At 42.2% G+C, this 12,607-nt stretch overlaps 1 protein-coding gene across 3 annotated transcripts in view; it reads right to left on the bottom strand.

The window, feature by feature from the left end:
* ZNF608 (zinc finger protein 608) overlaps positions 1 to 8,863 on the bottom strand; it is a 115,773-nt gene extending 106,910 nt beyond the window's left edge. The window contains exons 1-2 of one of the 3 annotated variants that reach the window (XM_010339309.3): positions 8,572 to 8,863; positions 4,073 to 5,166 (exon numbers count right to left, since the gene is read on the bottom strand). In XM_010339309.3, the coding sequence (XP_010337611.1) occupies positions 4,073 to 4,978 (906 nt within the window). In that variant the 5' untranslated portion in view covers positions 4,979 to 5,166; positions 8,572 to 8,863. Of the gene's footprint in view, positions 1 to 4,072; positions 5,167 to 6,196; positions 7,579 to 8,571 lie in introns of those variants that run through there. The other 2 variants (XM_003920649.4, XM_074382031.1) reach the window with 2 other exon arrangements.
* Positions 8,864 to 12,607: the final 3,744 nt, after the last annotated feature.

Below are 12,607 nucleotides of genomic sequence, written 5' to 3'. Positions count from 1 at the left end.
AAGTAAGGAGCTGGATCAATGCTGATTGGAAGCCACCCTTAGTTACCAACGTTTTTAACAGCTAAATCCCTTATGTAGCTTTCAGAACAGTTTGCTGTCTGACAATGGACTTTGTTCTTTAATTATAGCAAGTGACCTTTCTGCCCTTTTATTTCACAGTAGATACACTATACTAAGTAGAATTCATTTAGGATACTATATTTGAAAAAAAAAAAAAAGGGGTATCATCCACAAAACTCATTAATCAAAATATGTTCTTGAATTGCTCACACTCACTTAGAAAATGTGGCAGAATTCCCTGGTGAAGTATAAAAAGGCTTCTACAAAAGAATAAAATAAAATGAATGATATCCTTTATGAACAGGTCCATTTGTAGTCACCACCTTTATGACCAGGGCCATCTTAATGAAAGCAATATGATATTACAGAAATAATTCTCTTCTCTGAATAGGTATTGAGACACAACTATATGACCTCCTGTGCCTTTCACTTCTGTTTAAGTATCAGTTGCTTTCAAGATTTGAGTTTTTGTATATATTTTTGAATTTTCCAGAAATCAAATAAACCCATCAACTCTATATAAACTATTTAGTTAGCCCAGCTGAATGCCTCCCTATCTAATAAGTCAAAACTGTAAGATGGCTAAGGAGGATACATAAAGAAGAGTTTCAATACAATGCCATTATACTTCACAAGAAAGGAGGGGAGGGTAGAGAGGCAGGTTTTAACAACCAAAAGCCAGCCCGTCAAATCTACTTATTCAGACATGTCACTGGTGGCTTAACCACAAAATGGGCTATAGAAATAGAGCTCAAACATCTTAGAATTATGGCATGTTTTGATTTTGTTCACGTATTAAGGGAGTGGCGACTTTTACAACATACTTGTGGTTTCCACATAAAGGAGTAGAACAGCCATTGATTTAATTAGGTTTCATAAGGTCCAATTTATCATGTTTTACACGACTTTGTGTAGTGAAGAAACAGAATAAACAGACCAAAAATAGACATTTAAGCATGCTCTGAAAATTAACCGGTGACAGCAAGTCTTATGAATCTCCTGTGAACCTTCCAACTAGAAAAAAAAAAAATGCACACACACATACACTCCCCTTTGGTTTTCACATGTGGCCCCTCATGAGCCACGTCTGATTGCTGAAAATTAATAATCTTCACTCTCAAGGCATTTACTCTTCACAAACCCAGATAATCAGGCAAGGCTGAAGGAAATTAAAACATTGTATAAAATGTCAAAAAATCTCAGTGTTGAAATAATTTTCCAGGTGAAGCTTCTTGTCCTACTAAATCTTTACTTCTTAAATAGGTATCCTCATATCAGTAGGAAGTATTTTCCAAATTGATGCTTAATTTGACATAACCACTAGTTAGTGGAATTAGAGTTACTTTCCTGGGTGGCATTCATGCAAGGGAGTGCCATTTCTGTGTGCCAAGGATGAAAGCTTTTTTTTCTTTTTTGAAATGGAGTTTCTCTCTGTCACCCAGGCTGGAGTGCGGTGGAACAATCTTGGCTTACTGTAACCTCCGCCTCCCAGGTTTAAGCGGTTCTCCAGCCTCAGCCTCCCGAGTAGCTGGGATTACAGGCGACTGCCACCACGCCCAGCTAATTTCTGTATTTTTTAGTAGAGACGAAGTATAACCGTGTTGGCCAGGCTGGTTTTGAACTCCTGACCTCAGGTGATCTGTCCATCTCGGCCTCCCAATGTGCTGGGATTACAGGCATGCGCCACCCCACCAGGCCCCAAAAGCGTTCTTAACGGAAGTCGTTCTCAGGGTGAGGTGGGGGTGGGGAGGAAAGCCTTAAGGAATAAGGTTTGAGATCCTGAGCCAATGCCCCTGGACAGAGAATGGCCAACACTGCAGGACCCAAGCCCTTGGATCCAAGACTCTGAGGGGCCCCTGTGCCAACTCCAGTGGCTAAGATTGGTGGCACAACTTCCTCTGGTATCGGACCAGAAGTGAATCTAAATTGCAATGTGCTTTCTCCCCTCCCCCACTCCAGATCCACTCTGACTTGTTTTCTCTTCATTTATGTAATTCATATTTATCACATTTATGCTGCTCTAACTGAAGATGAGTTGCACGTATATGAATAATTTAATTCTTCCATTCTTCATCCAGTTTCCTCTGTGACTGGAAAGTGAAAAGAACACAAAAAACTGGAGAAACGACACCACGCTCTAATCTCAGTTGCCATGACAGCAGCCTTTGAGATACTGAAATGTTCCGATTGCCAGCTAAACAAAATTGTTGAATGTGAACATTTGGCTGGAAGATTAAAAGGCTAAGGGGAATGCAAAAGGGCAGTACCTCCCACATTCCAAGCAGCCAGTGAATCCAATCAAATGGCTCTGACTCCTTAACCACAGCCATTGTGAGCACTGGATTAGGGCAATTCATCTAGATAGTTAAAGCAGATTAGAACTGCAATTTGAAGACTATTGGCAACAAAAGTAAATGCCCTACTGTACTAAGTAATAAGAAGATTTCAGAACGCCTTTTAGCAGAAATAATGGGAAACTACACGTTTAAACATAACAATCAAAACCTGGAATTTTAAAAAATTCATTTAGACTCATCAGTGTACAAATTCCGCCTGCCCAAGAGGGCATGAATTTATAAGTATTCGGAAGCTATTTGCAAATTTCGCATTATCTACATCTTAACGTCTGTCTCTCAACTTTTAAAAATCAGAACTTTACTCTTACACTCCAACTTAAATCCTGAACACAAAAACAAGAATTTAGGTTTCAGTAGCAGTGAACAATTTTACATGGACATAATTCTCCAAAGACATATCAGCACCATTACAATCCCAATCGCCAACTATAGCCAAAAAAAAGAAAAAAAATGAAATTATTTAATAAGCATGTTCCCAAACAACCATGCCACAACCCACATGACAGAAATCTTCTACAAGGCACAACCTGTAGAATTAATCTGAAGATTAATTTCACAGAAATATCACACACACCCCTAACTCCTTCCCAACCTGCCTAGTGGACAGAACACCTTTTTTCCCCAAACATTAGTCAATGTGGTCTGTGACTAAGCGGCACCACCTGCGGTGGGGGGTGGGGGCGGGCACTTCTTCCAAGGCAGCGTATAACTACAGACTTGTACGAAGATGGGAGAAATTCCAAACGGCCTAAATCAACTATCCACAACCGTTCAAACGCGACACATCATTCCAGTACTCCGATTCACTCAACCATCTACATCCCCTTTGGCTATGCCTGCACATTTCAGGAGTATCAGTCCAGCAAGTCTGTTTTATTCTTCTCAGCAGCTCCCCAGTCAAGCTAGGTATCCAAGTGAGAACACTCTTAAATCTCTAGATAAGAACTGGGTGAGGGAACGAGGGTAGAGTGCTAACAGTCAGCAAAACCATCCAGTATTGGTGCAGTTATGAAACCAATGACCCAAACGCATCAAGCTTGGGGTCTAATTCAGGACCAATAACAAGAACTCATTCAAGGATACCCTTTCACAGTACTATTTTGGAGACAGTAACAAAAAAAAAAAAAAAAAAAAAAAAATGGGATGAGGGTAGAATATAAATTAGAATCCTCGACATTCCTCTGGGGGAGGAAACTTGAACCTTGAACCTAAGGACACATTACCAGCAATACTAGGATGAATAAATTAAAATAGAAAAATGTTCCCTTAAGGAAGAAACCAGGACAAGAGTCAAGAGGGTACATGAGCAGGTTTTCTATTAAAAGCACACGGCAACCTGCTGACTAGTGAAGAACCGATCTACAGGGCAAAAGGTACTTAGAACACGCAGGCCCTCCCACCTGGGAACCCAAACACTATCATCACAAGCAGCAGCAGCAGCAGCAGCAGCAAGGACAGCAGAAGCAAGAGCCAAACACTGCACCCGAGTAAGCTCCCCCATATCCAATTTTAATATACAAGATGCATACCACAGAAATCTCACAAAGAACCCGAAAGCATAAAGAAGTGTAAGGCACACAGAGGCACACCCCCACACACCCACACAAATGCACACAGAGGATAGTAGGACATCTAGGAAGGCGACTTTATCCTACCTTCTCAGTTTTCAGTTTCTTGATTCGCCTGTGGCTCTCCTCCTCCTCCTCTTCCTTCTTTACCAACATAGCGTTTCCCATGAGCCCTGAATCCGGGGCACCTTTGCTAACTTCCCCTGCAGCGGCGACGCTGCCACTCCCAGTGCCCCCGCAGTGGAAGGGGCTCGCGCCACCTCCATTGCTCTTGGCCCCAAAGCCATAGAGGTGCCCCCCAGAAGGGGCCTGGCCGCCACTGCCATTCTGGTGGCCCTGAAGCAGGTCGTGCTTGTCCTTCCTGGATTTCCCCGCATCCTTATCCCGCTTGGCGCCTCGGCTGCTCTGGCTTTTACCTGGCTTCTCCTCTTTGCTTTTCCCACAGGAGCCTGCCCCCGCGGTGGCGGCAGAGGTGCCGGTGCTGGTACTATTGCTGTTTGAGTTGCCGCTGCCGCCGCTGTTCACACTTTGACCCAGCGCTGAATTCATGCCAGTTGCCTCTCCAGGGCGCCCTTGGACTTCCTGCCTCTTGCCAGTGCTGCTAATCTCGGGAATCCCATACAAGGCAGCAGAAGGCAGAGATTTATTAGCATCCTTAGAAGTTTTACTCCTTTTCACTTTTGATTTGCTGGTCTCTTTGTGTGAATTCCCCTGGGGAGCAGAGGCCTGAACAGAAGCAAATTTTAGGCCATCAGCTAAGGCTGCGGTAGCACCAGCCCCACTGGAGGCCGGACCTCCGCAATCCTTGGAGTTGCTGCTGCTAGTGGTGTTGGTGGAATTATTCATCTCAAATTTCTGTCTGTCCTTCTCCAAATCAGCGTCCAAATCAATTATTAAATTTCCAACCCCGATTTCCCAATCATCGCCACTGTCATAAGTATCAACCGTATTTGGATCCACACCTTTTCCTGCAGTAGAAATGTTCACTGACATCCTGAAGATGAGCTCTCTAGAATAAAAATCCGATGAACTTTCCTTTGGAGATGAGGGGACATTCGTTTATCTCCGCTGGGCTTTCTCTCAAAGAAAAAAAAAAATCTTCTAATCTTCCTCTTCTTTTTCCTGCCCCACGAATGTGTCCAGGGATTTTACACCCTCAGTCAGTCCAGGTCCACCTTTTCCTGTGAAGGGGGGAAAAGTCGAATATTTCTTGTCTGGGTGTTACCAGAATAAAAAACGATTAGTATTGGGGAGTCAGTAAGGGGGACAGGGAAGGATGGAGAGTAAGGTAGCTCATGTATTGTCTCCACAGTCCAATATCAGGTTTAAAGGAAAATAACCAAACCCGAAAAATAAACCCATGACAGTAAGCATCTTACGGTAGCTAAAAGGAAAATCCCTTTATCAACAACACGAGGATAATCACCTTTTTAAAAGCATTAAATTATCTTAAGGATCTGATTCCAGTCCGGAAAGGTTTTTGTGTTCTTTTTTAAAGTTTAGGATTTCTGTCTGGCACATGTGATATCTCAACCCCAGAAACACAGCCTGAACACTCAGACAAGAAGGAAGAACAGAGCTTTAAACATCCCTAAACATGTCCTAGATCTTGCAATTTAAAAGACCAGACCCTGGAAGTTCTGAGGCTAGTTTTCAGAAAAGAATGTTGCTAAATTTTCCTTATTTCTAATTTTAGGTTTCAGTACTTCTTTTTACAAATTGTCTGGGCAATCTGGTTTTTGTTCCTAGTAAGGAACAGAAAAAACAACCAATAACTCCCCCCCACCGACACACACACAAACCTCCCTCCTATCCTCTTTTCCCCAACAGCTTATATAATTTTTTTTTTTTAAATATACGTATAGGTCTTTAAGAGCATTTCTCTCTAAAAAGACAGTGTTATATAAAAAGTTAAATGTCTGCCTTTTGAGAAAAAAATACATTTAAACAATTCTACCATGTTCCTAGGTCACAGAATTGCTCACTCTGTTAAATATGGTGCTACTGACTGTACGGAAAACTGATTAAGACATACACTTTAAGTGATCTGCGCCAAGGTGGCCTCAATGACCGCAAATGAGTGTGTGTTTGACAAAGAGCAGTTAAAACGGTTTTTAAAGGGATCAGCCCCTTTTTAACAGTTGATTGTCAAGAAAAAAAATAAATAAATATGCATACACACACACATACACACACACAAACATTGCTTACCTTTTAATCCTTTATCATTTTTTAATTAGGCCAGCAAATCAAAATGCCTCTCCCACTCCACTCGGCAAACAAGCCTGTGCCTCATTTTACTTAAACACCAAATGATCAAGAAGGAAGAAACCAAATAACACATCTCAGCCAGAATAATCACTCGATAACATTATTCCACCTCCCCACCCCCCTTTTGGCAAACGGATCAGTCCTTTTCTCCTTAAAAAAAAAAAAAAAAAAAAAAAAAAAAAAAAATGTGTCACTGTACAGCTGGAAGATAATGTTTCACATTCACAACAGAAGCACCATAGGTTTTTTTTTTTCCTCTTAACAAGCATCGAGAATAATAGTTTTTTTAAAAAAACAGAGAGTTTAGAGAAAAAAGTTTTCCCAACTTCTCATTCCGCCTTCAGTTCCAGACTTCAGAGTCACCGTGATCAGTAATGATCCCATGTAGCAAACCTACAGGCGTCCGCTAGTAACAAGACAGAATGTGCTAACATCGGGATAAATTAGTGAAAGGGAAGAAAGAATAAGAAGAAAGGACTGAAAATCTGGGCTGGATTCCGCCTGTTAGTCGGGAAGTGGCATTTTTCCGCCCGTCCTGACAGATTTGATTTCTTGAACTAACTTAAGAGAAAAGGAGGGGGGAGTAGAGGGAGGAGAAGGAGGAAGAAAGGGTGGGATGAGAAGCTGGGCAAGAGGAGAAAAAGAAAGGTGTGGAGGAGGAGGGAGCAGATGATTCAATGAGCTGATAAACCAGTTACAACAGCATTCGCTCGGGGCGGGGGGCGGCGGGGTGGGGAAAATAACGGCGTTTAAAATGGGCTCAGTCTTCGAAACCTAAAGGATGTGATGTTTTCCTGTCTTATGTTGTTTTAAGAAAAAGGAACTGAGTTCCTAGTATAGTTCCCGAGGGGGGTGGAATCCTCTGTCGCTCAGGTCAATCAGTCATGTGGTAATTCGATAATTAGAGTCAAAAAAAGGTTGTTTTTTTTTTTTGTTTTGTTTTTTTTAAGGCGACCTTTTTCAGGAGTTTTTCACTCTTAAACTCGCAGCCAACGGTGTGTCTCCCTTTTATTTATTTTTTCTTTCCTCCTCCTCCTCCTCTCGCCCACTGGCCCTCCTGTGTTTAGTCAGATGGCCCTGGAGCTTGGCTTAGTATTTTTAATTAGCTGGCGTTTGGAAGCTAAAAGCAGTAATGAATTGTTGATGGATTGGAAGTAGAGAGTCGCTTTGCTGGAAATGTCGGGGCCGGGAGAGGGGGATGGGCGAGTTAGTAAGAACCAACCATCTAAAAGGAGCGATTTTGTTACAGTGCAAGCCTTTCACATCACGTGAGGATCAAGGGCTCAATTGGTTGTCGTGAGAACAAAAATGGTGACAAGCGTATCAAGAAAATACTGATCTGGTCTTTAAAAAAAAAAAAAAAGCTGAAGGTCTCTCCTCCCCCTGCACACACTCCCCCACCTCCTCCCCCCGCCGCCCCCCCGCAGTGGGCGAAGCTACAAGTTATGAATGTGAAACATTTCTCGGAGATGTAGGATCTCCGAAGTTCGGAAGGAGTGAAATGTAATGAGCACAAGAGCGAAGCAGATGTTTTAAAGAAACACTTTACAAACCTTTCCTCAACTTATCTCCAATTTGTCGGCTTTCCCAAGGGGCCAGGGACGGGGACGCCTGGGGGAGGGAGAAGGGTACCTCCGAGCTACTGGAGTTTAGGGACCCCCACTACCTATATTAAACAAAGAAAAACCTTTTGCTTGCTCCCCAGCCCAGTCCTGTCATAAACACACCATTGTTACTATTTGTGGGTTTGTTTGGTTTGGGTGGGGCTTTTATTTTTTCTCTTAATGGTATTTTTGTTGCTTGCTTTTTTAAGGGGATGGTGAATGGTAATTATAACCATTACATGTAATGAGTCACTATTCCCTTGTTTAATATTAAATTATCGGGCACTGGGATCTGACAGGAGACAGAAATCGGCTTGTTCTGCCCTTGCCCCCATTTTCCTGGATCGGTTTGGGAGGGGGTGGGGGGGGTCTACCGAGCTAGGACAGGAGAGGGAGGGAGTAAGGTGAGCTAGAGAACTGACATTGCAGACCAGGATATGTAACTGTGTCACTTTTATTCTCCTTTGGGTTAGAGCCCAAAAGCTAATTTACTCCAAGTTACCCCGAGTGCCGAGTCAAGCTTAATTTGTGTGAACTTACAAATGCTTCACCCTCTACTGAACAAAATCCACCCTTCTTGGGTTGTTGTTCTAAATGCAAAAGCCAAACCCTGTAACTAGTTCCTCATTTCTATGCATAAAACTCTCACATTCCCCTGCATGAAGTCCCCGTTAAGTGCTATATAGAGACACACCACGCAACCGTACTTACGGTCTGTATTGGATCGAGTTGACCTTTTCCTTCTAACTGCATTGAATGTGTTTGGTTGCAGCCGCTTTATTTTGGAAATTATAATATCTTCAACAAATTTACTATTAAAGAAGATGGACCATCAAATGTCACAGACCGTCCTGTGTATTTTTTATAAAAGCAAAAATTAAAATTCTAAAAAGCAAAACAAAAATCCCCCTGGTGCACACACACAACAAGCTTGTTCTGCAACACTGAAATCAGGACTGAAACACAACACACACACAGGGGGAGTGGAGCAAAAGAAGCTCTCAGCCTCTATACCTGAAAGGGACTTTTCTTTGTTCCCAATGCCCTTTCGCATCGGGCCAATCAGAGAGCAGCTTTTATGAAACTGGGCTCTCTCATTGGCTAGCTGCTTTCTCTTGGCTACTGTAGGGGGTTGAGATATACACACGTATAAAACACACACTGAGAGCGGGTGGGGGTGCGGTGGGGGGTGGTTGTGGAGACAAAGCGTTTTATTTTCCAACCAGATTGGGGTTGAGGAACCTCCCGCAGTAAGAAGAAAAAAAAAATGGTGCGCCTGTTTCAATTACTACATCATTCACATAAAACACTTATTTATTAAAACAAATCTCAAACAGGCTGCGAGGAGAGGATGTCGGTAAATACAAGTGTGATTGTGTTATCTTGGGGGAAATAATGTATGTGATCGCTCCGTGGCAGAGGGAAGCCAAATGAGCCACCAGCGCGTAGCGAGGAGGAAAGGGAGGCTGGCTGTGTGGAAATGACTGCGATCATTTTGCTGGCTTCCCTTCCTTGTTCCAAGGACTCCGCAGCCCAACTCCCAAGACTGATTTTCTGTATTGCAGCTTCTGGCTTTCAACCCTCCCCCCACCACTTTGCCCTTCCTGCAATTTTTTTTTTTTTCTTCCCTGTGTCTCTCTTTTTACTCGCTGATTAAATAAGAAAAATCGATCTGCGGGTAAAGGCGATGGTGGGGAAACAAGTAACCCTTTTGTTTCCAGGGCTCTGGTCTACAAGCAGTGAAGTGTGAACGCAGGCGACCATTTAACCAACACTACGTGAATGGGTCTTCCCTGAAATTAGTAACAGATCTTTTCCACCTGGTGTTATGTGGCTCCAAAAGGAAAAAAATAATGTTGAATAAGGCCCCAGCCTACCATTGTAAGGGTAAGCCTCATCTTTTAAAAAATCGACTTGTGAGAAATAAGTATACTAGGAAGATTAGCCTTAAATAGTCCCAGTACACATATTTAAACCGTGGGATGATCAGAATTCCTCTTCCCTCAAATTTTTTGGTGGGGAACAGGGTGTCATAAATCCTCTGAATGCTACATCTACAATCCACAAACACAGAAATATTTTAGAATTTATTATAGGACAAATGTCATCAACCGAGTAATTGAGACTCAGGTCATAGGATTAGAGAGGCTAATATGAAATAACAAGTTTAACATTTTACTGTAACAGCTAACATATTTAAGCTAATGTATTTACACATATTAAGCCTTTAGAGTGCATTTAAGTTTCAATTTTTTATTGTTACCTTCCATTATTTTTAGGAGCTAAAATGTGGACATTTTAAAGTCAAAGGGTACTGTGAATCACAAGCATCGTGATCTCAAGTTGTAAAGATCCAGTACTACTAGGATTGTAATTTCCACATGACAATTGCAATTTAAGATTGTGTCTTAACTGAGTCATATGGACACATAAAGTGAATGAGTGCTACCAGAAGACAGCTTCTGATGTAAATATTCAGTGATGACTTCGTGGATCAATAAAAATATTTATGTCACATGTTTTAAATAATGGCTATTGACTTATGTTTGAGCTTTCAGTATATTTAGTCCATAAAAAAATTGCCAATTAGCTGTTTCACTACCATAAATGAACTAGATTTGAGGCTGCAAATAGTAATAAACAGCAGTTTCCACCCTTTATTGGGATATATAAACCAGAGGAATGCAATCTGTAATAATCCTTAGCTCTCCCTAAGTCAATTTGTATTCAAATCAAAGCTGCACTTTAACAAATAAAATCGGGCAAATTAGGCATCTGAAATCCGCCTATCCCCCATTTTAGCTTTGAGATTTGTTTTATATTTTTGAATGTAGAGATTTTACATTTGTGCATGACCCATTGATAACAATACAGCAGCATACTGTGATTTTTAACTTTTCTTCTTTTAAAAGAGTGATTTCTCAAGGGACCAGATCACTCTTGGGCACCTCCTGTGTCCCTGGTGTGTCATCTACATCTCAGTCTTTGGAAGCCCATCCCTACCCCGTATGTTATATTAGTTTGGAAAAATCAATAGTTAGCTCTTAAAATAATCAGACATTTAAAAAATGAGACCTAGTGAAGCTGGAGGAGATTGGAGTTTCTCCAATACAAAACAAATTACAGCGTCTGCAGTACAGATGAAGTCTAACTAAAACCAAAGTTTACAGTTCCTAATAATCAAATAATCTAATCTAACCCTGGCTTCAACACTTAAACCCAAACCTTAAACCTTTCCGAGAAACCCTCCTGGCCGAGATAAAGGCTTAGGCCCAACTCGACCACAGGGTTAACCCAAACCATTTTGATAAATTAGTGCATTTCCTTCCATTCCAACATCTCCACACTCCCTTTACACCCCACCCCCACCTCCTTCCTCCCAGGTTCTTCCAGGAGACTTTTGAATAAACCAGTGTTGTCAGACTGGCTTTTCTTGTGTTTGTTTTGTTTTGTTTTGTTTGACAAAGGGACCAATCAAGAGGCATCAGAGGACCATCAGCTAACTGAAGACTGAAACTAAGACAATTAACTACCAGCTTTGAAAATCAGAGCTACTGCTCTTGCAAAATCGGGAAGTTTTCTGTATTTTTAGAGACAAAAATGTTACCTCAATCTCTCTTCAATGTAACTAAGAACCTATTTGTCTCCTTTCTGATATCCACATGCATATACTTCATCATACCAATACACTACCTTATAATATGCGCACTTTGTAATTTTACATTTTAGTATCTACTCAGAGTGGTGGTGGAAAAGAGGAGATGACTGGAAATGAGTATTTGGAACAGAGGGGTGGAAGGAGCATGAGGACCGTGTAAAAGGGGCATTTTAAAAGTGTCATCCAGCTCTTCGGGAGGCAGAGGCAAGGATCATCTGAGGTCGGGAGTTTGAGAACAGCCTGACCAACATGGAGAAACCCCATCTCTACTAAAAATACAAAATTAGCCGGGCTTGGTGGCACATGCCTGTAATTCCAGCTACTTGGAAGGCTGAGGCAAGAGAATCGCTTGAACCTGGGAGGCGGAGGTTGAGGTGAGCCAAGATCACGTCACAGCATTCCAGCCTGGGCAACAAGAGCGAAACTCCATCTCAAAAAAAAAAAAAAAAAAAAAGTATCATCCCACCTCCAATAACCTCCACTAACCCCTCCTTGGGTCTCAAGATCAACTCTGCCGACACTTAACACTCACTACATCATTGTCAAGGTCATCAAACTGTTCCTTTCCTCTTTTTTTTTTTTAAGATGGGGTTTCACCATATTGGTCAGGCTGGTCTTGAACCCCTGACCTCAGGTGATCTGCCCACATCAGCCTCCCAAAGTGCTGGGATTACAGGCGTGAGCCACTGTGCCCTGCCCTTTCCTCTTTTTTTAAAGACAGAAGATCTTGACACTGAGACCAGGGGCTTCTAGCAGTAGCACAAGGAAACATGGTGATCTTTCTTTGGTGCTGTTTCCTCTGATTTAGGGTATATTATTAAAGATCAAAGATTATTTCTTGGGCTAGGCCCGGTGACTCACACCTGTAATCCTGGCACTTCGGGAGGCCGAGGTGGGCGGATCACAAGGTCAAGAGATTGAGACCATCCTGGCCAATATGGTGAAACCCCACCTCTACTAAAAATACAAAAATTAGCTGGGTGTGGCAGCAGGTGCCTGTAATCCCAGCTACTCAGGAGGCTGAGGCGGGAGAATCCTTGAACCCGGGAGGCAGAGGTTGCCGTGAGCCAAGTAACACCGTTTGCACCG

Source organism: Saimiri boliviensis, chromosome 1 (genome assembly GCF_048565385.1).
Source record: "Saimiri boliviensis isolate mSaiBol1 chromosome 1, mSaiBol1.pri, whole genome shotgun sequence".
Classification (NCBI taxonomy): domain Eukaryota; kingdom Metazoa; phylum Chordata; class Mammalia; order Primates; family Cebidae; genus Saimiri; species Saimiri boliviensis.
This window is presented reverse-complemented; position numbering and strand designations above follow the sequence as displayed.